This window comes from Pieris napi, chromosome 3, assembly GCF_905475465.1.
Source record: "Pieris napi chromosome 3, ilPieNapi1.2, whole genome shotgun sequence".
NCBI lineage: Eukaryota > Metazoa > Arthropoda > Insecta > Lepidoptera > Pieridae > Pieris > Pieris napi.
This window is the reverse complement of record NC_062236.1, coordinates 9,266,436-9,294,350: the sequence shown is the minus strand read 5'-3', so window position 1 is coordinate 9,294,350 and position 27,915 is coordinate 9,266,436. Positions and strand designations below refer to the sequence as shown.

The following is a 27,915-nucleotide window of genomic DNA, read 5'->3' as shown; positions in this document are numbered from 1 at the left end:
TGATGATGATTTATAAGAAGATCCAACTGGGTGCCAAGTTCTATAAATAAAATGTCAACTGTATTAAAAGATTATTAAGTGAGGAGCAAAATATGATTTGGGCCTGTAATCGCATCGTTATACAGTGCAAAATTATAAAGGAAATGTTGATGTTTCGGTTTTTCATATAAGATTAAATACGAGTATCTTAATTCTATTTAACAATAGACATCAATCGGTTACGTTTTTGATAAATATCTGTTATTTATATCATATCTATAGATAAAAAGGGCTGGACCATTTTCTTGTTATCTATAATTTTAATTATTGTAATGGTAATTAGTATTTTATTAATTCAGTTGTGTCAGCTTCACTGCGTGGTACGTGCCGTGTCCATATAGTGTGAGTGAATTTATTAATTAGAAATAATACTCATTCATCTCATTAAAGGTAAATCAAAATTAATTTAAATTACAAGCCGTAATAATGTTGCAATTTTGCAATAATATTCAAACGTATTTTTAAATACACATATTTATTATATATAGCAATATTATGTTCTGTTTAGAACATAATATTGCTAATTATCTTCAGGATTTACAGACGAAGTATAATATTTATGAATGATCGAATAAAATCTCTTTTCTTCTTCAATACGGTCAAAAGTCCTGTCACAAGTGTCATGAAAAATTCAAGTTTTCTTGAAATAGATTCAAAAATTTGTCTAGTACCATAACACTATGTATTCTATGAGTCATTAAAAATATAATCAATGCATTATAATAAAATTATCAGTTGACACAACGCAATATTAAATGTTCTGTACAGTGTTGCAAAATTCATACCGATTCGAGCCGTACAACAGCAACAACAAGTACCACAGAGTACTTTTTAAAAGCGTGTAAGTTTTTTTAAATTATTATTTGACCATAAATAACATGTTCTTCAAATAGTTTTTAAATCAAAATCAAAAATTAACCTTTATTTTCTGTAATAATTATTTGTAGAAATCTTGTTTTGTTGCGCTTGACTCTTGCTAAATTATTATAGCAAGCTTGGTCTTAAAGTTTTTAAATGCTAGGAGATATACACTTGTACGTAAATTCTTATTAAAACATGCATAATTACAATTTAATTCATAACTAATTAATTGCCTTCACAAAATAATTTACATTTTTAATTACTAACCTTCTCTTCAAACTTATTGGTTAGACTAATAGGAATCCAAAACTAATTAAATTTAATTATTTTTTAAGCTTTCAAAACTTATTAATTCTTCAAATCATATTTTATTAACACGAAGTATTTTTTTATAAAATCTACTAGCTTGTTTTAGTTAAAAATACATAGATTTTTCCGTAAAACAAATGTCTTGACTATGCACCAAGTTAAGGTAAATTAGGTAGCTTTATGGATACATATTTAGCTATTTTGCTACTTTCCGTTTGTAAAAGATTTTGAAAGGACAGGTTCGAATTATCATATGGTGCAAGATATATTTCCATTAGCTTTTTAATCATAATAATAATTGGTAAATGTGTTAAGCATTGACTTACCGTAACGGGGTTACGTTATCTTTTTTGTTAGAGATAGTGCCCTTTTTACTATTTATAATAATATAACTAAAAGTTATGTTAAAACATACCATATTGAATACTTCTACAAGGAAGCCTACCATGAGCCTATTGACAACATACAACTGAGATGCATCGCTTAATAATCTTAGCGATAATCAGATTTCGTTCATTCAATTTGTATGAAAATTCGTACCCAGACCTCGCGACTGAACCAAAATTTTACCGTTTCTTTAAAGAAAAATTACTTTTTGTTCAACTTTTTTGTATCGAAATGTCCAAATAATAATTTAGACCATATAAAACTCAATAGTTTAATTAAAATTAGTTCATAAAATAAAATTAAAAATATGTACTATGTCTATAAAAAAATCGACGCATATAAGAAACAAGACCACAGTTCGACTTCGAAAATGTCGAGCTTATAATTTGCTATTGATCAACGACTTTGATTCATTGAAGATTTCAGTGTACCTACACACTATTGCAGAAACAGTTTAATAATATTCAATTGATTAATTAGGTATGTAGAGGGTATAATAAAAACCATGAAACATTATTCCTTAAAATATCTTATATTATTTTAAACCAATTTCCACCCGCGTTTATTTCCTGTATTTTACCAAAGTCTCTTGTGACTTGCAACCACTTCAAACATAATTCCGTGTATTAAAGTATTGCAGAATGAATTACATACCAAAACCTTTTTTAGGAATCTGTATTATATGTAAAAACTACAATTATTTTACAATTATTCTCCTCTGCTTTTTTGTTTCTTTAAATACACATAGGTGCATTCAAATTTATCAATAATAACTTATTTGAATTCATTCTCATAACACTATTTATAAGTATAAAACTGAAATTTTGAAAACACCAAGATATTGATAGCTCCTATCAAAATTTGAAGGAAACGTTTAAAAATGTATGTGTCAACTGTGCACCAGCAAACGTTACCTTTAAAATGTATGAAAAGAATAGTTTTTTAATAAATAATTATAAATCCTAAAACATAATTAGCATATTAGCTTATAGTAATTGATGAATTATTTTAAAATAATTTTTAGATTTTATTTATTAAGTATTATAGACTCATCTGTCGAAGCAAGTTTGACAGTTAAATTTCAAAACTTATATAGAAACCTCAAACACAACAACAAGAAACAAAATTATAATACGTTTCAGTTTATCATGGTCATGTACGAAAAAATTCTGTTGAATTTTGGAACCTAAACTCATCTGCATCTCAACTGGATTTTTTTAAGAAAGCCCCAAGACAATTGACACGATAATGCATTGTAAAAATTTGCATACATGCGGAAGTGAGTGTTTCCATACAAATATTTTTTAACATTTTGTCATAATCTTGATAGAGATGAGGATTTGATAGCATCAAAATTTAACTATTTCGTCTCTCTCTATTAAATAGTGTTTACGCTGTGGTAAAAAAAGACAGATGAGTGACAAGGGGAATAAATCTATAACTCGTTTATGAACAAGGGAAATAATTGTATTCACATAATTACCTAGAAATACTTCCTACTTACAATATGAAAAATATATAACATAGAACAGATTCCTACATTATCATATGAAAGATAAAATATAGTATGTTGATGACCCTGTATGTATTTACAATTTAATAGAATATGTGTATTGAGTGTAATATAAATGAGTTAAATGAATGTCTGGTTTGTGATATTTATAATAATGTAATACCGCCGTATTTTTATTTACGATGAAATTTTTTTTTAATATACTATTATAAGTTATGAATTAATGTCATAAAGAATAAAAGTATATATATGAATCTACAAAAAGATAATCAAAGTATCATAATTGGGAAAGCTACTATCTAAATCTAAACACAGCCACACATTTTTTGACACTTAAATGTACAGAATAAGATATTAGAGCGACTCATGGCCATGTGTAATACCTTTTCAGAATCCCTTTTAAATGCGCCAAAACTTGAATTACAGGGTCACTTTTCGTTGGAGTAATTTTTTTCACAGTGGGGTCCGAAGTAAACAAAAAGTTATGATTTGTAAAAAAAATATCGTATATTATCTTGAATACACTCAATAAATAACTATATATAGTATGCCTAACGCAAGAACTCATCAGTACCAATCTAGTGGATATTATGAAAAAGATACAGGATGTAGATTTTTTCGAATTTTAATAAGGATTTAAAAAAGTCAACTTTCTTATAAAAACGCAAAATAAATTATAACTCTGCAGGGGTTTAGCTTAGCGACCTCCCGTAGAACAATTTTTTGCAGCTGATGACCTCATCTATCCTATTTGCGTTTGATCCACGACTTTTAGGCCTGTATAGTCCGAAAGATTCTATGGAACTCTTGAGACACTGAGTCATGTATATCTATTTACATTGCATTATTTTCTCGGAAGTAAAAATTAAGTATTATTTGCCATTACTTAACGCTCATCATACTAATTATTATATTTGCTCAATTTTTATTAAAAACTTCCTGTTGAATGGTACTTCGTCGAACTATAACATTTTTCCGTCTAACGTCATATATCAGCATTATTATCATTCGCGCATTCATCCTTGAGAGGCGCGCATGCTCATCCTTAGTTGTGATGATATCCAAAATGATGTTTTATCATTCGGTATCATGATTTTTCTCATAGTCACCCCACTGGTGAAATAATCTGTGACAGAGATAAATCCACTAGTGCAATCACTCAACTCTTTTTTTGGAGCTTCAAGCAAGCATTATCCAATAAGGCAGGCACGCCCACCACTGTCAAACGAAAGACCGCGCTTGCGAGCTTTCTGTCAGTGTGAGTGTGAACGATTTCATAATCAGATGAACAGGAGATTCACGATTGCCTCCTGTTCTTAGAATAAAACTTTTTGATTTGGGCGAATTATATATATTTTTTACGGCCATTACTTATGAAGACCTTCACACTGTTTTTGATATGTTAATTATCAAATCAGTAGAAGGTACTCAATTATCAAGCCAATTTGATATACTTAAGATAGAACTGATAGTGTGAATGGGCTCTTATAGTGCGTAATCTCAATGTCATTCTGTTTTCCGAAAAATACAAAAATTATGTAAATACGTGGAAGTAAGTTCTTGCGCCAATCTCTGAAATCTCTATATGTAAAGAGAACATTTACAAATATAATTATCTCTTGTAATTGAAAAGCTATATATGAAATAAAAAGACACCCACCAGCCCTGCGATTCTGTAACTCACTTCACGAACTCACACAGCGGTTTTCGCAGGGTAGGAGCTTGTACTTTATTGTTTATCAGAATGCCAAATCATAAAATGACTGCTTCACGACTGATTTGAGAGCGACCGCCGATGCGAAAACCGCTGTGTGAGTTCGTGAAGTGAGTTACAGAATCGCAGGGCAGAAACCTGAAAAGATGGAATAAAAGGTATAGCCGGGAAGGATTGGAAAATGGTGACGAGGGTGAGAGACAAGTGGAAGACTTTGGATGAGGCCATCACTCCGTCGAAGGTCGAGTGCTAATGATAAACATGGACTCAATGAAATCCTGATTACGTAGTACTCGAATTAGGGATATTTTTATTTTATTTATTTCATAAACAAAAATATGTGGCGAAGGGATACATCGTGTGGAATCCATTATGTCTCAGACCAAATCGACGACATTTGTCAGGTTCACAAAGCTTGATTGAGAAGACCAAGAAATACCATTTTGCCTATAAAGAATGAAACAAAAAAACTCTATATAGGACGATGACAATCGTTATTAATTGCACTAACCCCTTGCAATAGTTAAATCTCTCATACAATAACTACTGCTTGATACTAACCTTGTAAAACTCTCCATAATATCTATAAGTGCATTATCATGTTAATCATGTTTACCAGTTGCCATAATCTAATAATTCTAAGTGTATCATTAAAGGGCCATACATTTTTTATCGTATGGCATTTTACGCTTATATTATTGCTCTCCATCGATTTATAAAGTATTTCAATTATCCTACTGATATTATAAACGCGAAAGTTTGTAAGTATGTATGGATGTTTGTTACTCTTTCACGTAAAAACTACTGAATTGATTATAATGAATCTGGTTTAGGTTATACATCAGAATAACACATAGGCTACAATTTATGAAGATATTGTGTGAATTGTCTAAACTATCAAGTAAGTAGGAAAAAATCCCCCTCTGCGAGCTATTCTGGCGTGCGCTGCCAAAATCGCTAGAGTTACACATATGTAATGTATGATGGAAATGTTTATCTTAATTTGTCCTACAAAAATGCCCGCCACAGTATACATCTATATCTAATGCCATTATAGCCAAAATAGTGACCCATAACAACCATAAAAATTTATAATTTATTTCAAATGCACATTTGGTATATAGTTTGATAATAAATTGATTTCTAAATGAAAATAGATACGCTTCTGGTATTTAAAGTAGATAAAATATGTCTTTCACGCTACACCAATTGGACAGTTATTATTTTAATCCTGCGTAGACGAAGTCGCGGGCACCAGCTAGTAAGTAATTGTTAAAATATTAAGAATAATTTTACTTCTATTGGCCTGAAATTGCTCATAGTCAAATAATATCATTCTTAAACATTATTACACAGTAGCTAACAAAGCTATACTCTAAAACTTGTTATATATAGTATCCCAAACGGAAAATTCGGGATATAAATATAGCTGTGGCTGTGGCGTATAAAATGACCTGCAAATATTATCCACTGATCTAAGGATAATTATTTCTGGTGTATAGTCTAATGCGACGGCTATCTTCTAATATCTAGTTCCCTTGTTCATCGCATCACGCGGGGACAGTTTCGCAATATTTTTTTTTGGATTTTTGACTTATTGTTGTAGGAAAGAGAAATTAAAGGAAATGTTCCTCACATTGGAAAATTTAAGAAAACTCAACGATATATTAATTCTACATAACTGTCAGTTGTTAGAAGTTGTCAGCGATTGACGATTGAAAGTTAATTCGATATATTATTGTTCGTGATATTGAAATATTTCTTATTTTTGTATTAGGTCACTTGAGTAAGTAAATATTTAGATTTACCTTTTTGTAGGTAAAAATACGTAGCATTTTATTTTTTATTGTCCTAAAAAGGGTCAAATTAGTCCCTTTTTCGGTGGAGAACTTTTCTAGTAGCAAATGTCAGAATTCTACGGAATGAAAAATCTGAGTTTAGTTATAGACCAGTGCAGATAGCCTTTAAAATAAATAAAAAGCGAAAAAAATTACAGTAGGATGAAACCCATTAGAAAAGGAGGGGAATATGATCAAAATGAAAGGAAAAATAAATTACGGTCGATCTGAGGTCGGGAAGGGGTAGGGGGGGAGTTTTAAGGGTAAAAAACGGTTTATCTCGATTTCCGGCAAAACTAAAAGTCCTATCGAAGAAAGTTAAATGGCAAAGTTGTAGGCAATAAAAAGATCTACAACTTTTGTATTTGCAGATTTTTCACATAACCTCAAAATTTAGGTGAAAAATTCAAAAAACCAACTTTTTGGTTTTTTATTTCTATCTTTTACAAACATTTATTTTTTTAAACGAAATTTGGTGGAAACTTACCTTATTATGTCCCAAATATACTGTAATTTATTTGATTAAAAATATTTATTTTTTCACCCTATTTTGAATTAATATCGAAAAAACACCCTAATTTTCAATCGAAAATTCTGACGTCAAAATTTCAGCTTTTTTCAAATAGTTGATGTGCTTTCAGTGCGTTGAAATCTCTACTTTCCTATGGTAAAAAAAAATATATATATTACCATAGTAAATCTTCTCGGAAAATGCAAAAAATCATATGCAGTAACGCCCAGACCCGTCATCCCCTTCCCTACTTCTCTATGAAATACGAAAATTTTAGCCCATCTAAAGGCTAAAAATTTTTTTTAGGTCACTCAGGTATATATAAGTTATCTTAAAATAGTAATAAATAGGCATCTAATTATAATTTAAAGAAGATTCATAGAGAAGTAGGGAAGGGGATGACGGGTCTGGGCGTTACTGCATACGATTTTTTGCATTTTCTGAGAAGATTTACTATGGTAATATATATATATTTTTTTACCATAGGAAAGTAGAGATTTCAACGCATTGAAAGCACATCAACTTTTTGAAAAAAGCTAAAATTTTGACGTCAGAATTTTCGATTGAAAATTAGGGTATTTTTTCGATAATAATTCAAAATAAGGTGAAAAAATAAATATTTTTAATCAAATAAATTACAGTATATTTGGGACATAATAAGGTAAGATTTCACCAAATTTCGTTTAAAAAAATAAATTTTTGTAAAAGATAGAAATAAGAAACCAAAAAGTTGTTTTTTTGAATTTTTCACCTAAATTTTGAGGTTATGTGAAAAATGTGTGAATACAAAAGTTGTAGATCTTTTTATTGCCTACAACTTTGCCATTTAGTTTTCTTCGATAGGACTTTTAGTTTTGCCGGAAATCGAGATAAACCGTTTTTTACCCTTAAAACTCCCCCCCTACCCCTTCCCGACCTCAGATCGACCGTAATTTATTTTTCCTTTCATTTTGATCATATTCCCCTGCTTTTCTAATGGGTTTCATCCTACTGTAATTTTTTTTGGTTTCAAAAATTATCGGCACTGGTCTATTACTAATAAAAACGCCTGACAACTTTTAATTTTTTTTTGGCCAAAAGAAAATTGTCAGGCGTAGAGATCTTAACAATCAATAATTGATAAATCAATTCCATAATAATTAAATATTGTGATAAAGAGTCTGGGAGTTTTATAAATATATAAGGTCTCAAGTTTAGAAAGCGCTGAAGGGTGTAGAATAGTATACATTCTTTTGTCTATTGTTGAAATCGAAGCAGTTTCTGGTCGTTTATAATAACAGGAAAACGAAAGATAGAAGAAAAACATATTAGTCGATGTCATAAGATCATTGTACTTACTTCCCTTAAGGAAAATTTATACCGGAACGAGACACGGGAAATCGTTACTTATTCTATACGCGCAAAAGCATTTCCTCATTATCCTGACTTTTCCGTTGTATAAACAGGTTTTTTATGATAATTCGGAAAATTTTAAAATGAAATGAGATAGAGGTAATTTGTTACTTCGCCATTATATTACTCTATATTTATATTAATATTTTTTATAAATCAATATTATTACTTTATTTAAATATTTATTATTAAAATATAGAGTACTAAGCTTATTAGACATTTGATAATGTTTTTGAATAATATCAGCAGTTTTGGTCTAGTGGCTTCAGGAAGCGATTCTCATCCCTGACGGTGTCTTAGGTTCGATTTTTAGCTGCGCACCAATGGACATTCTGTCTGTGTGAGCATCTAACAGTAGCTTGTACGGTGAAAGCATTTATCGCGTGGAAAAGGATCAAGAGAGTGGAAACAATCTGAGGCAATTGTTTATTTGTTTATGAAAAAAAAAACTATAATAATAAAAAATATGTTACTTTACTATACTACTTTACGTTACACAATTGATATAGAGTTTTTTCTATCTTATGATATTGTATCTTTATTTAATTTATGTCCATGTTATGAGACATTGAATTTAAATTAATAAAAACTTATAAACAATTCAGTTCAATCTCATAAGAATTCCTTCTGTATAAACAAAAGAATTCATTTATCTATATATATAAAAAGAAAATGGTGTTCGTTTGAGGCTCTTTCACGCTTAAACCACTGATCGTATCGACATGAAACTACCACCATTCGATGCGAAATTTTTATTAAATTCCAACGTTCCTTCATTTTTTTATTGCTGTTTTACTTTTATGAACATTTTTCCCGCTAATAAAAACAAAAGAGGCTTCCTAGAACCGCAAAACGTCAACATCTGTTAAAAACTCGATTTTCGAAATATTTCAATTTTCTTAGCGGGAAGTTAAAAAGAAGAATAATAAAAATATGAAAAAAAATAAAATAATGAAACATAAAATTTATTTTAATTCGTCCAGCAAAGCGGGCGCGAAACGGCTAGTTATTATAGATATAAATTCGCTCGAGACACTGAAAAATTATTATTTCACCGGGACTTGCCAGGATCTCCTGTTTAAAAACATCGTATTAGCCAATCGCAATCGCAAGATTGTAATTAACGTAACAAAATATTTCGAAATGTAATTGTTTTGTATTCAGTTGCAACATCAATACAATACAATAGATACATAATAATGTCAGTTATTTGTAGCCTGTGAAGAGGATTATTAGCCTAGTGGTTAAGTGGTTTTTGTTGTGATGGTGGTAACACTGGACCAATGGTTTTTCTTTTCTCTATCACGTACGTTAGATGAAGTTAGACACATAATTACCCATAAATTGTCTATGTGATACAAAAGATACTTACCTATAAAGAAAAAAAAGGGTGCGTGTACTTATGTACGCGCGTAAGAAGTTATACTTCTTTTCAATTATTAAAAATAGTTTTTGATTGCGAGCCAATAATTAATTACAATTAAATAATCAAAGACTGGAAAAGGAGTCATTATAGTCAATAAAGTTCAGTTTACATTTGAAAAATTAAATAAATAAATATTTATTATTATTCTCTTACATTAAGTGTAACATAAATTCTATTGTTGTAAGTAGTTTTTAAATTATGTCCAATGCCGTAGCATCTTCCGTAGGCAACTTCATTCTGTTAATTTTGTGTAACGGTGCGCGCGCATCGTAAAGTTTCACTTTCATCAATTTTTCATAACGCGCCTAAAGAAGTATAACTTCCAAAAGTATAGAAACAGAATCTGAGATTCAAGACTTATAAAGAGCTATGGTTCCGATTCATGTAATTAATTTGTAGTCTGTGGTAAACAATAAAAGTAATAAAATACTTATAATATTAATATTGCAGGAATATAACAGATAATTGTAAATTAAATATCTACTTGTATTATCTATAACTGATAATAATATTTATGGAAAATATGTGATAATTCCTAAGAATATTTTCCTTTTATAATCACTGCTATATTTTTTTAATTGATGTATTAAAAACATTATAGCAGTATATGTATGTTCAGATTTTTTAATTAGGAATATAAATTATAATTTTTCAAATAAATATGTCGCACGTATAACTTAACATAAATACATATTGTGAATACAAATGTATGTCTGTTTAGTACCTTTCCAATATATTTATTTTAATGATTAATAATCATTTGAAAATATGATATGACCCCACCTAAGGAATGTTAATGTAAGCTAATAAGCCAATTTTTCAAAAGTTACCTAAAATGTAGATAATTAGTCTTGTAATCAATAATTATCATAATTACCTTTCATATCTTTCAGGACTATTTAATTAAACATTATCTTATAATCTCTTTTAAAATTCGAATATTTTTAACAACAAAACACGAAAGGAATTTTTTTTCAGATATAATCAAGTAATTAATAGTGACGAGAAAAATCTGAAATCTTACAGATTTGGAACGGCGTGCGTGCCAATACTACGTAGAAGTGACGTCAGATGGCAGATAGCTACGCTTACGACCCCGTGGGCAGCGGCGCGCCAGTCAACCAACAAGCGTACAGAATGGAGGAGGGACAACTTTGGAGGCAATATGTCATCGCCGGCGTCGGTATGTCTATGTGATGTGTTTGTGTTTATCTGTGAAAAATGTGTCTGTGGTACTTCCGAATGGGATTTGAATTCGTGAGTTTTTCAAATAGGTCCAATTTTTTTTATTCGATTTGGCACTGGCCATGTATTCGAGCCGTCCGCGCACATCATTGAGGCGACATCTTAATTTAAGCAAATATTTTTTAAATTGCGGTTTAAATATAAATAAATTAAAAAGTAAGCTAAATTGCTGTGAAAAGTAATTTAAAATCTCAGATTAGACTCAGTACGGCTTTGCGCAGTAAACTTATTTACGTAGTTTCTTATTTTGTGTGTTTATATAGCATACATGCGTTATATGCATTTGTTACTAAAAGAACTTAAACCTTCCGATAATCATTTGACTCCAAATGTTCGTTTTCGTAAACAAAATCTTTAAATTTTCCGCGTCGTTACTTGAGGAAATATTATTTTTTTAAAAATAAATGCAAAATAGCAGTTACATCGTAAAAGACGTATAAAAGATAACACGGTTATAATATTATAAAATAAATAACATCTGGATTAAATGTCTGATAAAGTCATGATACGTCTAAGACTTATGTGTTTTCTTGCTACAAATACAAAGGTTGAAAAAATTAATAACAAAATGCAAATGCAATTATTTATTCAATAACAATAATTATACTAATAATAATTGTTTTTAACACATCCTTAAATCAACTTTAAGTAACATCTAAAATTGTAATCTATAATTAACTAAAAATATTGTTATATAAACAAGCTACTATCGCGAGATATTATCTCAACTACGCAATTGATAAAAGAACTCTATTTAAGTTACGGATTGAAAAATAATAATAACATTAATTAAAACATCGTAACGATTACATAACTCGACATTAAAGTCTTATTCTGACCATGATTGTGTAGTAGTCATTTAATTACAGTGAAATTAGTGAACTATCAACTTTTTAACAAAAATGTTTAGTAAAACCTCACCATTGATATTATTTAAAATTTAACTGCAAAATTAAACTATTTTAGAAGTAACATATACAATTTTAAATTTTCTTTAGTTGTAATTAAAGTTAATTTGCTAAAAGAATAGCTTTTTAAAACATAGCGTAGAAAATCGTAATATAATAAATACTGATAGTCTATTGTAATTTAATACATCTGTTATAACAATCATTTCAAGTCTGTTATGCTATAAACACATTCCCATTATAACAAAAATGTTATTTGCTGTTTTCAATGCATATTTTGATAAGGATTTATGATTTCATTCTATCAATTAGGATTTAAAAAAAACAAAGGGTGCGTGTACTTTTGTACGCGCGTAAGAAGTTATAGGTACTTCTTTGGCATTATTAAAAATAGTTTTTGATTGCACGCAAATAATTAATTACAATTAAATAATCAAAGACTGGAAAAGGAGTCATTATAGTCAATAAAGTTCAGTTTACATTTGAAAAATTAAATAAATAAATATTTATTATTATTCTCTTACATTAAGTGTAACATAAATTCTATTATTATTCGAATGTTGTTTTTAAATTATGTCCAATGCCGTAGCATCTTCCGTGGGCAACTTCATTATGTTAATTTTGTATCACCGTGCGCGCGCATCGTAAAATTTCACTCTCATTAATTTTTCATAACGCGCCTAAAGAAGTATAACTTCAAAAAACGTGAATCGACACAGAAATAATACATTTCTTAAGGCATTTGCAAGAAATTTAAGATTTAATAGATATTATGTAACTGAAGCTGGTGTCTACGTTTCGTAGCATAATCCGTGCTACGAACCGTTTCCGCGATAAATTTCCAGTTAACTTTTTGGGTTTTACTGTGAAGAATAATTTAAGGTTAATAATATTAAATAATGTAAATATTATTGTATAAAATTATAATCGCAAAGGTCATAAAAGTTTATATAACTCTTATTGCTATGATAACCAGTATGTTCTATCTTAACCCCCACTACACTTGTTTTTCGTATTTTTATCAACATTATGTAAAGTAGCGATAATGTGAAATAATCAACGGTATGACCTTCGAATTTAAATTATTATTTTAATTATAACACATGTTTTTGGCTGATTAACTTTTTTAAACGAAATTGTGTGGCAGGATCTATCTTTGAGTATATGACTTAGATTGCCAATTAATTTGACCGGATATAATGGGATTACACTAGTACCGGGTGGTAGAAACTGGAACTTCTATCTTAAAAGTCTCTTAGATGAACTTGACGACAGCGTTCTCTATCTTTTTATCATACCATAATTGTAATCATAGACATTACAAGACTGGCAGGAATTAGTTCGTACATTATGATCCCGTCTCACCTAGATACTCTAAAAGAGATTTTGCTTATGGTTTCCGAGGTTAAACTGATGTAATATACCAGGTTTGTCGAGCCCCAACAGGTTTACACTGTCGAGAGAACTTTGGGATATTCGATCTATATTATTGCTGCATAATATCATCTATCTTTGATTTAAAAGAAGTAAAAGTTCATAGTTATTTTACTTAAATTTTGAGAAAAAATCGTTCTTTAATGCGGTGAATTTTGTGAAAATTTGTGTGTTGGGAGGAAACATTATTCGCAAACAATGTGCACGCCAATAAAACACTATCGAAAATTGATAGACTTAGTGAAAATAAAGTAATAAAATTGTAAATAGCTCTGTTAACTCCGTTTTATCTACCGACAGTAATTTACTTTGAATTTACTGACTTCAAATGTCAATAGGTAACTAGAATTGTTATCTGATGCATGCCTGATGAAATAGTATAACATAGACCGAAAGATATGTCCTTGAAATCCCATCACATAACCCTTCCTTTATTGGTGAATCTTATAGGGACTCCACAGTAAAGCATGGTATTTACTATAAGTATGGAATTCACTTAGTTCCTATCATCCTTTAATTTTCTACTGTTCAAGAACTACCACATCGTATCCCTAACCACCTTTGCGGCCCCTATTATTTCATTATTATTACTTGTACTGATTTTTGCATAGAAGTGTTAAAAAAAACAAGTAAAATAATTAATATATTCTTCTGAATAATGTTTCATTATATCAATTGTTAGCTAAAAACAAAAGAAAACCGATTAAATTAACGCTTATCTTTAAAAAAACTGTACCTATTCATTATTCATAATAATTTGTCCCTGATAATGAAATAAATAATAAATTCATCGACGTTTTTCATGTCTTTCTCTTTAATCATTACTATAATATATTATAATATTCTCTATTATAACTCAGTGATTCGAGCTCAATCATTCGAAGTACTTAAAGTAATAAATAAAATTAAAAATGCATCTAACCTGCCAACACTCATGGGTGTGAGCGAATGTCATGCGAATTTCACGTGCATAGATTATAAGCAAATATAGTTTAATTATCACGATAAATATAGACACGAAGACGCATCCAAAATATCTCTATTGTTGAAAGATAATAAATGGAATGTCAATCTTATGTACAACAGCGGAGAGCGTGTTTTATTTGTATTCAAATAGCTTTAAAAACTGGATATAATACTATTGTCCCTAATTATTATTACTACAAAATCTTAAGTATTGTTTTTTAGAATCTTGTTTATTATTTAGCAAAATTAGACTAAATGTGAATAATATTTCACCGGATTCTGGTGGATAATAACCTTGCAACTTGGGTTAAATTACTATAGATAAAGTTTTAGAATAGTTTTAGAAAATTCAGAGTTTTACAAGTATTCACCATCTTTTGGAAAGGCTGATGCGTATAATATAAACAATTTAGTAAGTTCACAAAGTAACAAACAATATATAAATAAACCTCGTGTATCAGACATTTCTACATAATGCCGACATATCTATTTAAGTCAAATTGTTTCGAAAATACTTCAGTGGACAACTGGTTCCACATTGTGCGCGGTAAACTGCCTTAAGAAACGCTCAGTTGTGGAACGACGGACGTCGAGGTGATACGGATGGTATTTTGTATTCTGCCTTGTCGTCCGTTGTTAAACTCTGCAGCTAGTCTGAACAACTCCTAATCAACTAATAATTGATGCTACTTCATATTAAATGCAGAATATCACGAAACTACTAAAGATATTTCGGGTTGTAGTTATATTACCACAGATTATACAATATATACTTAGAATAGAACCATTGGTCTTCATTCGGGAGCGCAGCAAAGTTTAAAATAAACAATTATAGCTCAATTGAGAATAGATTGTTTCCTTTACACAACGTAAAGCAGATGACTTCAGAAGTTAACGCTTTATTATTGTATTGTGTATGGCGACTAATGGGAGGTGTAACGTCATTAATTCCACCATTTATGATTAATGACTTCCTATAATTTATGAATAAGTTGCGGGAGCCTGTACCGCAGTTAAATGATACAATGGTCTTAAATACATTTTGTAATGTCATGAATAAATACAACTTGGGAAGCAAACAATCTTCTGTCTAGTTTTAGAACTACTTAGAACTAATTCGTGGTTGCCTGGAAGAGAACGCTCGAAAGCGATAAGGCCGCCAGTTGCTCTCCTTTTTATTTAATTATGTCAATTGTACTATATTTATGTATATGCAACGAAGTGTTAATAAATAAATTAAATTAATAAATAATTCATATTTAAAGAATAGCGCAGCTCCCTTTATTGCTTAAACGGAATTTGACATATACGAATGAGTACTTCAATAAAAACGATGTAATAGTGTACTGATTTCGTTTTGATGATGACCCTAAGGTAACATCTAAATGTCGTGTGATATTTTAAATGTTATTACAATTAGGCATATTATTGACTAATTACATTCTGCAGAAACGCCAATATATTTGTGAACAAAAAACATTTCCTTTAAATATTATTATGCAAACAACTTCTCACTGCTAAAGATCATTGCTACACAATGTCAAATAGAATTGATCTCAAAAGGGAAGTGCCATATTACTGCCTCCGTTGGCTATGTATAAATATATGCAACAGGTTTTTCACAGAACACAAATGCGAATTTATATTATTTCAAGTCAAAAATGTCAAGTTAATTCACTCTGTTAATCAATTAAATCCGTTAAATATGCGCAATAAAACCAATTTTCTTCGCAGTTATAAAGAACATCTAGTTACTCAACAAAAATCCCACGTAATTTAGTTTTTAATCCGTCCAAAAATATTTATTTATCTATTTCTTAACAATTATTTATTTATTATTTTATTTACTATAATACTTTTACACAAGACTTCATTACTTACACTGCTAACTTTTACTAATATAATTTTTTTCTACTAAGTATTATTATTATTAAATTCTTTTTCCTTTTTTGTGACTGAAGCGCAAACTAGCTGCTGTGGTGTCTGGCAGAATGACCAGCGCTGTGGAACAGTCTGCTCCTCAGCATAATGCTGAGCCAGGGCCAATTACAACCACAGCACACACGCATTACACAATTGAAACGTACCGTGTCCTCTAAAAGAAAAAAAATTGTTTTATTTATATTATTATGTTTTGATTATTGTTATTTTCTGTGTTTCTGTGTGTTTTGTTAGTAATAAATTTTAGGTCTATGTCTAAACAAAGTAATCAAATAAACAAATATAATCTATAGTATTCAAAAATATACAATTTTAATTTTATAACGCTCAACGTCAAATGAATTTAAATACGATTATTAAGAATTGATTTGTCTTCGCGTTAGGAGCTGTTATAGTTAGTTTATTGGAACAGGCAAATGGGTGTGTTACATTATTGAGTTAGCATCGAATGCATACAAACAATAGGCCAAGCCCGTGCACCTATTTTATGATCAACTAACTACTTATTGACTTTATTTATTAACAAACTATATACTGACTAGTACAACATTTAATAGGTCGAGTATATACATAATTATATAAACTATACTATATGAATTAGGTAAATAATGTTTTATTCTGTTAAAATGTAATTATGGAAAAATTATTTAAAGTTCTTTAGCCATTTGAGATTTGTTTTCTTTTGCTTGATTTGAATGAAATGTATTCAGTAATCGAAATAAACTGAATTAAAACGCCAAATAAGTTTTACAATCAGTTAATAAAATCAGGCAAGATGTATGCCCCATTTAGAGATTCAAGAATATTATTAACTCCAGTAAGTTGGGTTTCTTAATGTAAATATTTGTTATATATCTGGACTAAATTCTGACGTAAGAAGACAAATATATCTCTTAACCCTACACAATCTAGATTTATGTAACGGAATTAATACAAACATTATTTACAACTAAACAAACATTTACACTTCATTGAAGTTTTGTTTATTTTACATTTATACGCAAATTAATTTCATTAGTTATCTTACTACTGAAATTAAATTCGCCTTTGAGGATAGATTATATGAATAAAGAAACCTTTTGAAAGAGGTTTTTATTTTTAAAAGTTAAACTATTTTATATTAGTGGGGCATAAAGAAGCGTTTTCAGTGGCTCATATCAACCGTGTATGTATTATTGTAGTATTAATATATTAACAAAATATACAAATAATAACTACGTAATATCATATATGACTCGACTATATACATTATTTATACCGGAAATACATAGAACGTTGTTAACATAATCATAGTATTTTTCTAACGAGAATTCTTATCTATGTAATTGCTCTATATTTCTAGGAATTGTTTTTTTTATCAAATAGATAGAAAATGTCATATATTTTAAATTGTAATATAATTACACGACGAAGAAGTTTTTTTATTTACTTTATATAGGTACCTATGTTTACTCGACAACGAACATTTAAGGAGATTCGACGGGCAAAATGTTATGACATTACGAGAAAAAATTTATTTATGGTAGCGCCCGGCGTATATTGACGGTGATTTTGACGCCATTCATATGTTATATTAAACTAATTGTGTGTAGGACTGTAAATGTGAAAACTTAAATATTTTAAATACGTCTTATTATCAAGGCGAGGCTTATTATTTATTATGCCTTGGAGCAGGCAGATAATGTTTTCAGAAAACGTTGGTAGATTAAAACCGAATTTCTGAGATTTATAAAATGGTGTACATAACTAACAGTAAACGACTATAATATTAGTGTAATAAATAATTATTTCGATACGAATATAAAATAAAGTATGTAAACATATGTATATATCAGCTGCCGGTTGTGATTCTGTTGTAAAAAAAAACCGTGTTGATACTTTAAACTACTGAAAAACAGGAATGCACGAAATACAAGCTGTACCCATTTAGTTTTTAAGCTTAGTTCAGCTGAAAGTATTCCCTCTTGTTCTTAAAAATGAATCTGTTTGAACCGTTTTCACTAAAGTACTCATTTGTCTCTTTTCATTACAGCGTCTACGCAATTTGGCAGAAAGAGACTAAAACCTACTTTAGTTGCAATTAGATCGATTCATTTTTTAGAAAAAGAAAATACAATTTCAATTCAAGAGGATCTATAATCACCACATTTCGTTTCAGCGAACATACTCATCGCAAGTCTGGGCTACAACATGGGATGGACGGCACCTATCAACTCTAAGCTTAACAGGACTGACGAATCACCCTTGGAAACCATACCCACTCCTGATGACTTGGCTTGGATGGGATCAATTCTCACCATTGGTGCTATTTTTGGTAAGTTGAGCAATATAAATAAAAATAATTTGTTAAAGTATCGAATCGCTATACATAATTTTAAATTGTCTCTCAAGAGAGATAAGTAGAATTCATCAAATATGCTTTTAAAATTACTACAATAGGCAAGCAATTAAAAATGTTTTTATTATAAAGTAAAACATGAGATATAATAAGTCAAACATTAGCGTATAGCTTTTTTGTAATAATCACTAATGTGTCCCTTTATTGTCTTTTATTTGTAGGACCATTTGTCGGAGGTTTCGCAGCATCAAAAATCGGTAGGAAATGGGGTTTGATTTCCGCTACCATCCCTCTATTTATCGGTTGGATCCTGGTGGCGGTGGCTAAGACTATGGCGTACTTATTCGCTGGTCGTATATTCTGGGGCGTGTCTGTCGGCATGGTCTTCACTATATCGCCAATGTACTGTGCTGAAATTGCTACGGTGAGCATATAACCTCACTATAACTTAATAGACTCGAATATATGTGACTTACTAGAAGTAGTTATGAATATCGGACTTGGTGGAAAAACCAAAAAAAACGTACGCTTATTCGTATTACCAAATAATATAACCTAAGGTATTACCTAGAAAATATTCATTAGAAAACTTCAGTCTTTAAAAACGATTTTTTGTTAGTTTTAAACTAAATGAAAGTCATTGACTAAGGATATCTGGTAACCAATGTTATATATATAATATAATATTATGTTGTAAAAAGAATTGTCGTTTGAAGTTTACATAAAAACGATGTTATTGGTACGAACTAATTATATTATTCCTAACCTACAAACTTGTACATTGTATTCAATATTAAAGGGGTCGGGTTATCTCATTGCATCACGGATTTCGCCCTTGACAAATATTGTGACATTATATTTACATTAATCTTTGCTCTGTTATGAAATTGTTATATTTTTATAGATTTATATTTCAAGGATGAGCGATTGTTATTTATTCTATATTATAAAGAGGCAAGATTTAAATTTTTCAAACAAAAAGTAGATCTGTATTCAAAAATTAATTTATCATTAGACTGCTACGAGGCATGCCTTTTAAGTTTTGTCGTTTGCAGAAAAAAACACAACTAGAACCTTATAGTACTTTTTATTGTTTTTCAAAGTATTCACCACGTAGCTTAATACACTTTTCCATTCGCTTAAACCAGTTATTATAACATTAATTCCACTCTAAAGTGGAGGTGTTCAAAATGGCTGACTTGAAAGCGTCGACTGCTTCTTCTCCGGACTGGAACCTTTGACCACGAAGACTTTTCTTAATTTTTTGAAATGTAAAGAAATCGTTAGGGCTTAGGTCAGGACTGTATGGAGGATGGTCAAGAATTTCTACTTTTTCCTGATTCAAATACTGAATTGTTTGACGAGCGCTGTGTGAGCTTGCGTTGTCGTGGTGCAGGGTGATGCGCCGCTTTAAGTTAGATTTTCGAAGTTTGGCGATGACTTGTGGTAAACAAACTGTGGTATACCACTCTGCGTTAACTGTTCTACAATCTTCAAGTGCAATAGTCGCAACATGGCCGGTTTTTCTAACGAACGTGGCCACCATCTTCTTTGAAGTGCTTCGAGAACGAACGAGTTTAGTCGGCTTTGGCTCGTCTTGAAAGACCCAGATTGTAGATTGTTGTATGGAATCAGGATCGTAGGCATAGATCCAAGATTCGGCATCACTGATGATGTCGTAGACGTGATTTGACTCTCTTCGGTTGAACCTTTGCAGAGTTTTCTTACACCATCTGACGCGGGCCGCCTTGTGATCGTCGGAAAGCAGATGCGGTATCCAACGGCAAACTAGCTTTCTCACACCAAGCGTTTCATGCAAGATCTTCTGAATGGTTGTCCCTGAGATGCCTAATAGAGCCTCTATCTCTCGATACGTCACATGACAATCTTCGAGAATTAGTTGTCTCACAGCAATGATGTTTTCTTCAGTGAAGGCCGATTTTGGACGTCCTTCGCTAGATTGGTCACTAACACTAGTATGTCCAGGCTGGAATTCTAAATACCAGCGTTCGACAGTCCGCAGACATGGGGCTTCATCACTGAACACAGATATTAGCTCTTCAAAACACTGAAGCCGTGTCAGGCCTCTTCTAAAGTTGTAGAAAATTATTGCACGAACATTTTCCTTAGAAAGATTCATTTTCGTACGTAACTTGACAGATTCAAATTGACGCTGTGACTAAACAATAGCATTAATCCTAATACTTTTAACTGTTTTGAGATTCAAAATGTAAACACATTCGAATATAGTACAGGTCCAAATTCAAAGTTGCCGGGAAATATGGAAACGACAGAACTTAAAAGGCATGCCTCGTATCCCCGAGTTATTTGTTTTCAAAATATTTCAAGAAGTAAATGTCTAGCTGTGTGAAGCCGGAATAGGCCATTAGTAATCTAAATAATAGTGTCTAATGGGAAAGTGTGCATTAATAGTTAAAATCTATCTAGAAAAATATTAAGTTTTTTTTGCTTTTACGGTTGAAGTGTATGAAAATATAGGGATATCATTCACGATTGTTAATTAATACACACTAACAACTATGTATAAGAGTTTTTGAAATTTGTTATATATTTATTAACGATGTGTCGAGTTCTTATAAAATCGTCGTCGAACTTAACGTTCCTGTATTAATCACGAAAATCCTAAAATGCATAAATCTAAATATTCGGCAAAAAATTTACATTACTTTCACGTTTAAGTCCTTTGTTTTTGCACGTTTGTAATAACCGTTTTTCATTGCAGGATGATAGTCGTGGTGCACTCGGGTCTTTCCTCCAAGCCTTCATCACTCTGGGTTTCTTGTTGGTCTATGGCATTGGACCATATATATCGTATATGGCAGTTGCCTATGTAGGTGTAGCTGTAGTTGCACTCTTCTGTGTTCTCTTCTTCTTCATGCCGGAATCTCCAACTTATTACTTGCTAAAGAGTGAGTAGAAATTGATTTATTTTTATCAGAATCAACAAACGACTCGTGTATCTTTTGTTACGTTCGGCTTTTGTAACGTTTCAATTGTGTTAAAATATTTCCATATTTATAGATATTAGTTTTTTATTCCCTAATAATAACAGTTATTGACATGAAATCCTAGGCTGGTGAAAACTGTATTACATGAACCTGTGACATCCTAGTTGCATTTGAATATAGACATTATACATATAAAAAATTGCTACAGTATTTTGTCTTAGTCGAGTTCTGTTTTGCGTATATTTTTAATTTTTTGAAGTGAAACTTCTTTATCGGGGTTGTAAAAAAATGTAGTGTAACATTTTTACGTTACGCGTCACATTTTTCCGTTACGCGCCATCTTTTGAAGTGAAACTTCTTTATCGACGTATGGGAGAAATTTTGTAGCAGGTTACGCGCCATGTTGCTTTTTGAAGTCAAACTTCTTTATCGGCGTTGGAAAATTTACACACATTTGTCACATTTTTCGGTTACGCGCCATCTTTTTCTTGTCCCTACCACGGTTGATTCGAAGCCATTAGTAACAAAAATATATAATAACGATAACAATGATAGTAATACTAATAATTCTATTACAATTAATGAAATTCTGTAATAATTTTAGTACTACATAGTAGTACAGTAATAAATTAAAATGAAATAATTTGTATTTGTATTCATGTCTATGATAATAAAAGAATTTTGTTAAACTTTATCTAATTTAACTTTATTTAACCAATTTCTGTAAAGTTGCATATAGTAGATCATTTTTCGAAAAATAAGGTCATAAAGAAGTTTCACAAGTGTGTACACCTAGTACACGCACACATTTTTTTTTTTTCATTCAGATGACAGAGACGCAGCAGCAGAATGTCTCGCGACGATCCGGGGCCGCTCCCTCGCGGGTGTTGAAGCTGAGCTCAGCAAAATGGAGGTGGAAGTGAAGGCTTCCTTGGAGAAGACAGCCACGGTAAGATAACAATAACGAAGTGTCTATGTTGTCGAATTCCAATTACTTACATTGCGTCATTGGAACTTTCTGATGTGCCAATTCTAATAATTAAGAATAGATGACGTCACGAATGCCAATTTCGAATTAGTTATTAGTTATTACATTTCGTGAAAATGTTCTTCTGATTTTTGGGTAGTATTTTTAATTACAGTCAAAATATTGTACGTCATTAAAATAACATTTAAAGCTTCTAAATTTAGTGTCAGTTCACACATCGAGGGCGAAAAATGGCAATAATATCTTCAACATTCTTGTAAATATTTTGTTATACAAAATGTGTGTATGGAGATCAATACACCACATTACATTTTAAAGTAATTAATTATAACAATAAAATTAATTAATGCATTAATTTGTTCTAGCTTGCTGATGTCTTCCGCGGCAGTAACTTCAAAGCGTTCTACATCTCGTGTGCGCTGGTCTTCTTCCAGCAGTTCTGTGGTATCAACGCTGTTCTCTTCTACATGACTGACATCTTCGATGCATCTGGAACTTCTCTGGAGTCTTCCGTCGCAACCATCATTATTGGGGCTGTACAGGTATGCATCACTTTTATTAAAAACTAGCTGGCCTGGCGAACATCGTACCGCCTAACAGTCAATTCTTTATTTTTTTTTAAATACTTATTCTGCTATTCGGAACACCGGTCTAGCTAATATAAAAAAAAATTTGATAAGATAACAAATACATTATGTAAAAAAATAAAAATTTAAATAACCCTAGTCCTAACACTTGAACTTTATAGTATGGCATTAAAGTTCAAATTGACTTTTAAGTATTATTACGAATATTATGTATGGGAATACAGAAAAGTTGTTTTTAGACTTTTTCACTCAATTTTTAAAATTTTTCTCACCGTAAGAACCATCCTCCTATTTCAAAGAATATTATAAAAAAAGAATTGGCCAAATCGGTCAAGCCGTTTTCATGTTATGTCGTGACAACAGAAAACGGGTTTCATTTTTATATATATAGACTAGTGGACCCAACAGACGTTGTCCTGCATGATATTTCAAGCGATTAGTAAAGCAAAGTATGAAAGTACCGACTGCAGCGCCATCTGGCGGGCTGATTTGTGAATCTAAACCATTCCCAGATCCCCTTGAACACACACAAAAAATTTCATCAAAATCGGTCCAGTCGTTTCACTGAACTACTCTCCAGTGACATACACACTCACAGAAGAATTATATATATATAAAGAAAAGATGTATGCTTGCGATTAAGTTACAACGTGTATATTAGAAAAAATAACCTTGTAAAATTAATTTAAAGTTTAAGCGTGAAAACATTACGTTGGAATCGTTTTGTATATAAGCAGGACTTACATAAATATAGAAATCTGCTGATTTTAAAGTTTCTTTGACTTAGGTACAATGTTAGTTACACCTGTACTTTAGATACATGTAACTGTTGAATTAGTCGAAAAATTACCGAACATTGCATTAAATTGAGGTAGAAATTTAATAGACGTTGTTCTTATTATAACAACTTTGTTTATATACAATTAAGCTCTGAAGTATATTATAAACAAGATAATTTGAAAATTATTACTAGAATTGATTCAAGGTCAAACTCTAATCCGACTTATTACTAGATATTAATAATAATTACAAAACTATAACTAATCTACCAATGGAGATAATTTAATTGCAACTTTGTGTATTATATTAAACAAGTATGAATACTTATTTATTACATCAGATATTTTTGTTATAAGAAAAGATATATTTCAGGTGGTTGCTTCATTCATCACACCGCTGGTCGTAGATAGACTAGGTAGACGGATTCTTCTCCTCATCTCCTCATGTGGAACTGCTATTGGAGCTGTAAGTCTTATCCTTCATCAATGTTAAGTTATAGATTAAATTTCGTTTTGAAAGCCACTAATGAAAAATAAAAATCATCACGAGATATATCGAGATAGATCTATTGTTTGTCCCCGCCTTTCTCGAACCTAATTTCGCTGTTTTGCTGATGATTTTTCCTTTTTTTCCGCTTTAAGTGCCAACAAATTTCTATAATTTTATATTATTTTATTGTGTGCTTGTATTATCGTATATGTATTAATTTTTAATTTCTATTTTTTTTTGTGTGAAACTTATGTTTACATTAATTGTCACACATTTTAGATGTAAGATTCTGTAAAATAATTAGTAGATTTAGTACTGTATGTGATGTCGTAAGCTTCATAACTAAATAAAATAAAATATACAGACATCTGAGGCCGAGAACTAAAAATTGTAGACCCGTTTTTGTTTTTTATTGTACGTACACAATTGTTTTATTAGTTTCTTACCTTTATACTATCGTAAGCTGAATTAATTAGGTAGCATTTCATTCAATTCAATCGTGGCTTCAGCGTGCGTCTCTGATAACTGAGGTCGTAGGTTCGATCCCCAGTTGTGCACCAATGGTTTTCTGTCATTGTGCACATCTAACACTCGCTCGTACGGTGACGGAAAACATCGTGAGGAAACAAGCATGTCTCAAATCCAAAAAACTACGACATGTGTCAGAAGGCTGATCACCTATTTATGAAATAAAAATGATCAAAGAAACGGACGCAATCTGAGGCCAAGAAGTATTATTATTATTAACTAGCAAACTCGGCGAACTCCGTTTCGCCACCAGATGGCTTCGTTTTATGTAACATTTCGTTTGGTGATCCCACTTTTCTCTTGAAATTTTTCCTGAATTGCTAGCTATAAACCTCACGGAGCCCGAGACCTTTCCAACGAATGCAAAACCGTGGAAATCGGTTCGTGCGTTCTGGAGTTATAGCGTCAGGAAGGAAAACCCGACTTATTTTTATATAGTAGAAGATTAAATTCCAATACATTGTTTAGTTCAAGTTGTTATCAATTAAATTCATCCCCAGGGTTTGCTCGGCATGTTCTTCCTTCTACAAGAGAACGACAGTCCAGTAGTGGAAACTATCAGTTTCCTGCCTATTTTGTCCCTTGTGGTCTTCATTGTTACCTATTGCTGGGGTTTGGGACCATTACCTTGGGCTGTGATGAGTGAACTGTTCCCCATCGAAGTAAAGGCTGCAGCGTCACCTATTGCCACTGCTTTCTGTTGGGTGATGTCTTTCTTGGTTACCAGGTACGTTTTTTTATGTTGGTTAACTTTTTATATTAATATTTAAGCCTTGACTAAAAAATATTTATTTTTTGCTTCTTGCACTTTAGGATTTAACGCGTCTTTGAATTATTTATTTTGTTTATAATAACGCCTCATAAAATTTTGGCTTTAAAAATTTTCTACCGAGGTGTGGAAACAAGAATGGACCACCATAAATTGAATGATATTCTTAAAATTTGTGGATAGTTTAAAAATGTAATTAAGTAAAACCTCCTATATTCTACATGTCCCAGAATGCGTGTATGAAACTTAGACTGTTCTCTAAGTTGGAATATAATCAAAAGGATCAATCGATATGAATTGTGGACAGACATTCAAACATAGAACTCTTATTACACGTGCTTGAAGCCTGAATAGATCTCATTTTCTACTCATACATACTAAATACACATACATAATCCAATTCCAACACTATTACATACAGTTATAATAATAACCTCTTCTTTGGAGTTGGTTAAAAATGGAAATGATCAATAATTAAATGTATAAAACATTCCAGGTACTTCCCAACCATATCGTCATCCCTCGGGATGTTTGTTGGTTTCTGGATCTTCGGCGTGTGTAGTGTCTTTGCCTTCTTCTTTACATTGTTCGTTGTGCCTGAGACCAAGGGCAAGAGCTTCCAGGAGATACAGGAGATGTTGGGAGCTGGGTAAGTTTAATATTTTTCTTAATCTTTTAATTAATCGGGGTAAAACATTAATTTCAATGTCAAAGATAAATGATTTTTTAATATAACATTTTGTAGATAGCACCGAGTCTTAAGTCTAAACATTCCTAAACTCAACCTTCTTAGAATCGATATCCATCTACGAAAAAAAAAATTATTGAGTCTATGATAAAGTGTTTGTAGTAAACATACCCGTCGTATTTTTGTCATATCAAATTTGTTTTTACTAGTATTTGCCAAAGTAAAATAGTAATTATATTTTTTGTTTTTCAGAAAACAAAGACAAGAAAAGGCATAATGTACATGCACAACTTAGTCCAAGATATATTTTAATCCTTTTTAGATTAATTATGTTTTGTGAGATTATGTTATGATTGGGACCAAGCTTTTTGGCCGGAGGCTACGAATAGGATTATATGTGTCCATACTCCATTGGGGATTGGGACATTAGTTAGAATAGTTCGATAAACGGGCTTAAATAAAGTAAGAATATATAAACATATTTGTTAGTATTATAGTTATCTATTAAGACGTTCTTATCGTAATTATAGTACATTGTTAAATTTGAATTTTTAAATAAACTAATAATATTTAATTGTTTTAGTTTATTTATTAAGCGATTCTTTAACGCAACCGATCCTATATATTTATTTATATTTACTATATACTAATATTTTGAATAGGAAATGTGTTTTTGTTTGTAATTAGATTGTTGGAAAAATTCTATTTCCAAAATATTAAAAAAATTGTCCTGAAACCGGAATATATAATATAATGTTTGTGTTTATTTTATAAGAATTAAATTCACATAGATTTAGAATTTATTCCAGTGCCTTTTATATTTAGATTATTAAACGCACTTACGAATTATTAAACGAATTTATGATGTACCAAAGTACAAACATAGGATAAACCGTGAAACTGATTAAAATATGTCATGTTATCAAAGGCTTTATTTCAAAGGTAATTGACGTCAGTTTGTCTAATAATAATAAGAGCTCTTAAATTAGAAAGATATCATTCTAGTGTAATCTTTCCTATCTTTTATTTGTTAAATAAAAGTTGTCAAATAATTTCAATGAATTTGTTAGAAATTGTTAACGCAATAATCAAGAAGATTCTTGATGAACACAAACCAGTTTTATTTGTTGTTGTGAGAAATGTACTTGTCAATATGCTAGCTTTTGTAAACATTTTATATTAAATGTACGTAATGGCTGTGTTTTGTGATACTTGTTGAAATAAATGTTAGATATTACTTGTTCGTTTTTATTTATTCCATATTTTTGTGGTACAATTAGTTGAATTGTATCATC

General features: G+C 30.8%; 1 protein-coding gene across 3 annotated transcripts; it reads left to right on the top strand.

Moving 5' to 3' along the window:
* The first annotated feature begins 286 nt into the window (after window positions 1-286).
* On the top strand, window positions 287-27,857 carry LOC125063256 (facilitated trehalose transporter Tret1). Of its 3 annotated transcripts, none has more exons than XM_047669603.1 (11): window positions 287-381; window positions 11,017-11,173; window positions 18,643-18,798; window positions 19,044-19,246; window positions 21,566-21,752; window positions 22,619-22,740; window positions 23,145-23,321; window positions 24,519-24,611; window positions 25,664-25,890; window positions 26,429-26,581; window positions 26,873-27,857. In XM_047669603.1, exons 2-11 carry the CDS (start codon window positions 11,062-11,064, stop codon window positions 26,895-26,897), a joined length of 1,455 nt encoding a protein of 484 aa, XP_047525559.1. In that variant the 5' UTR covers window positions 287-381; window positions 11,017-11,061; the 3' UTR covers window positions 26,898-27,857. The 3 variants fall into 3 exon arrangements, with proteins under 3 accessions (XP_047525559.1, XP_047525558.1, XP_047525560.1); XM_047669602.1 differs by lacking the exon at window positions 287-381 and adding an exon at window positions 747-880; XM_047669604.1 differs by lacking the exon at window positions 287-381 and having other exon boundaries at window positions 11,157-11,247.
* Window positions 27,858-27,915: the final 58 nt, after the last annotated feature.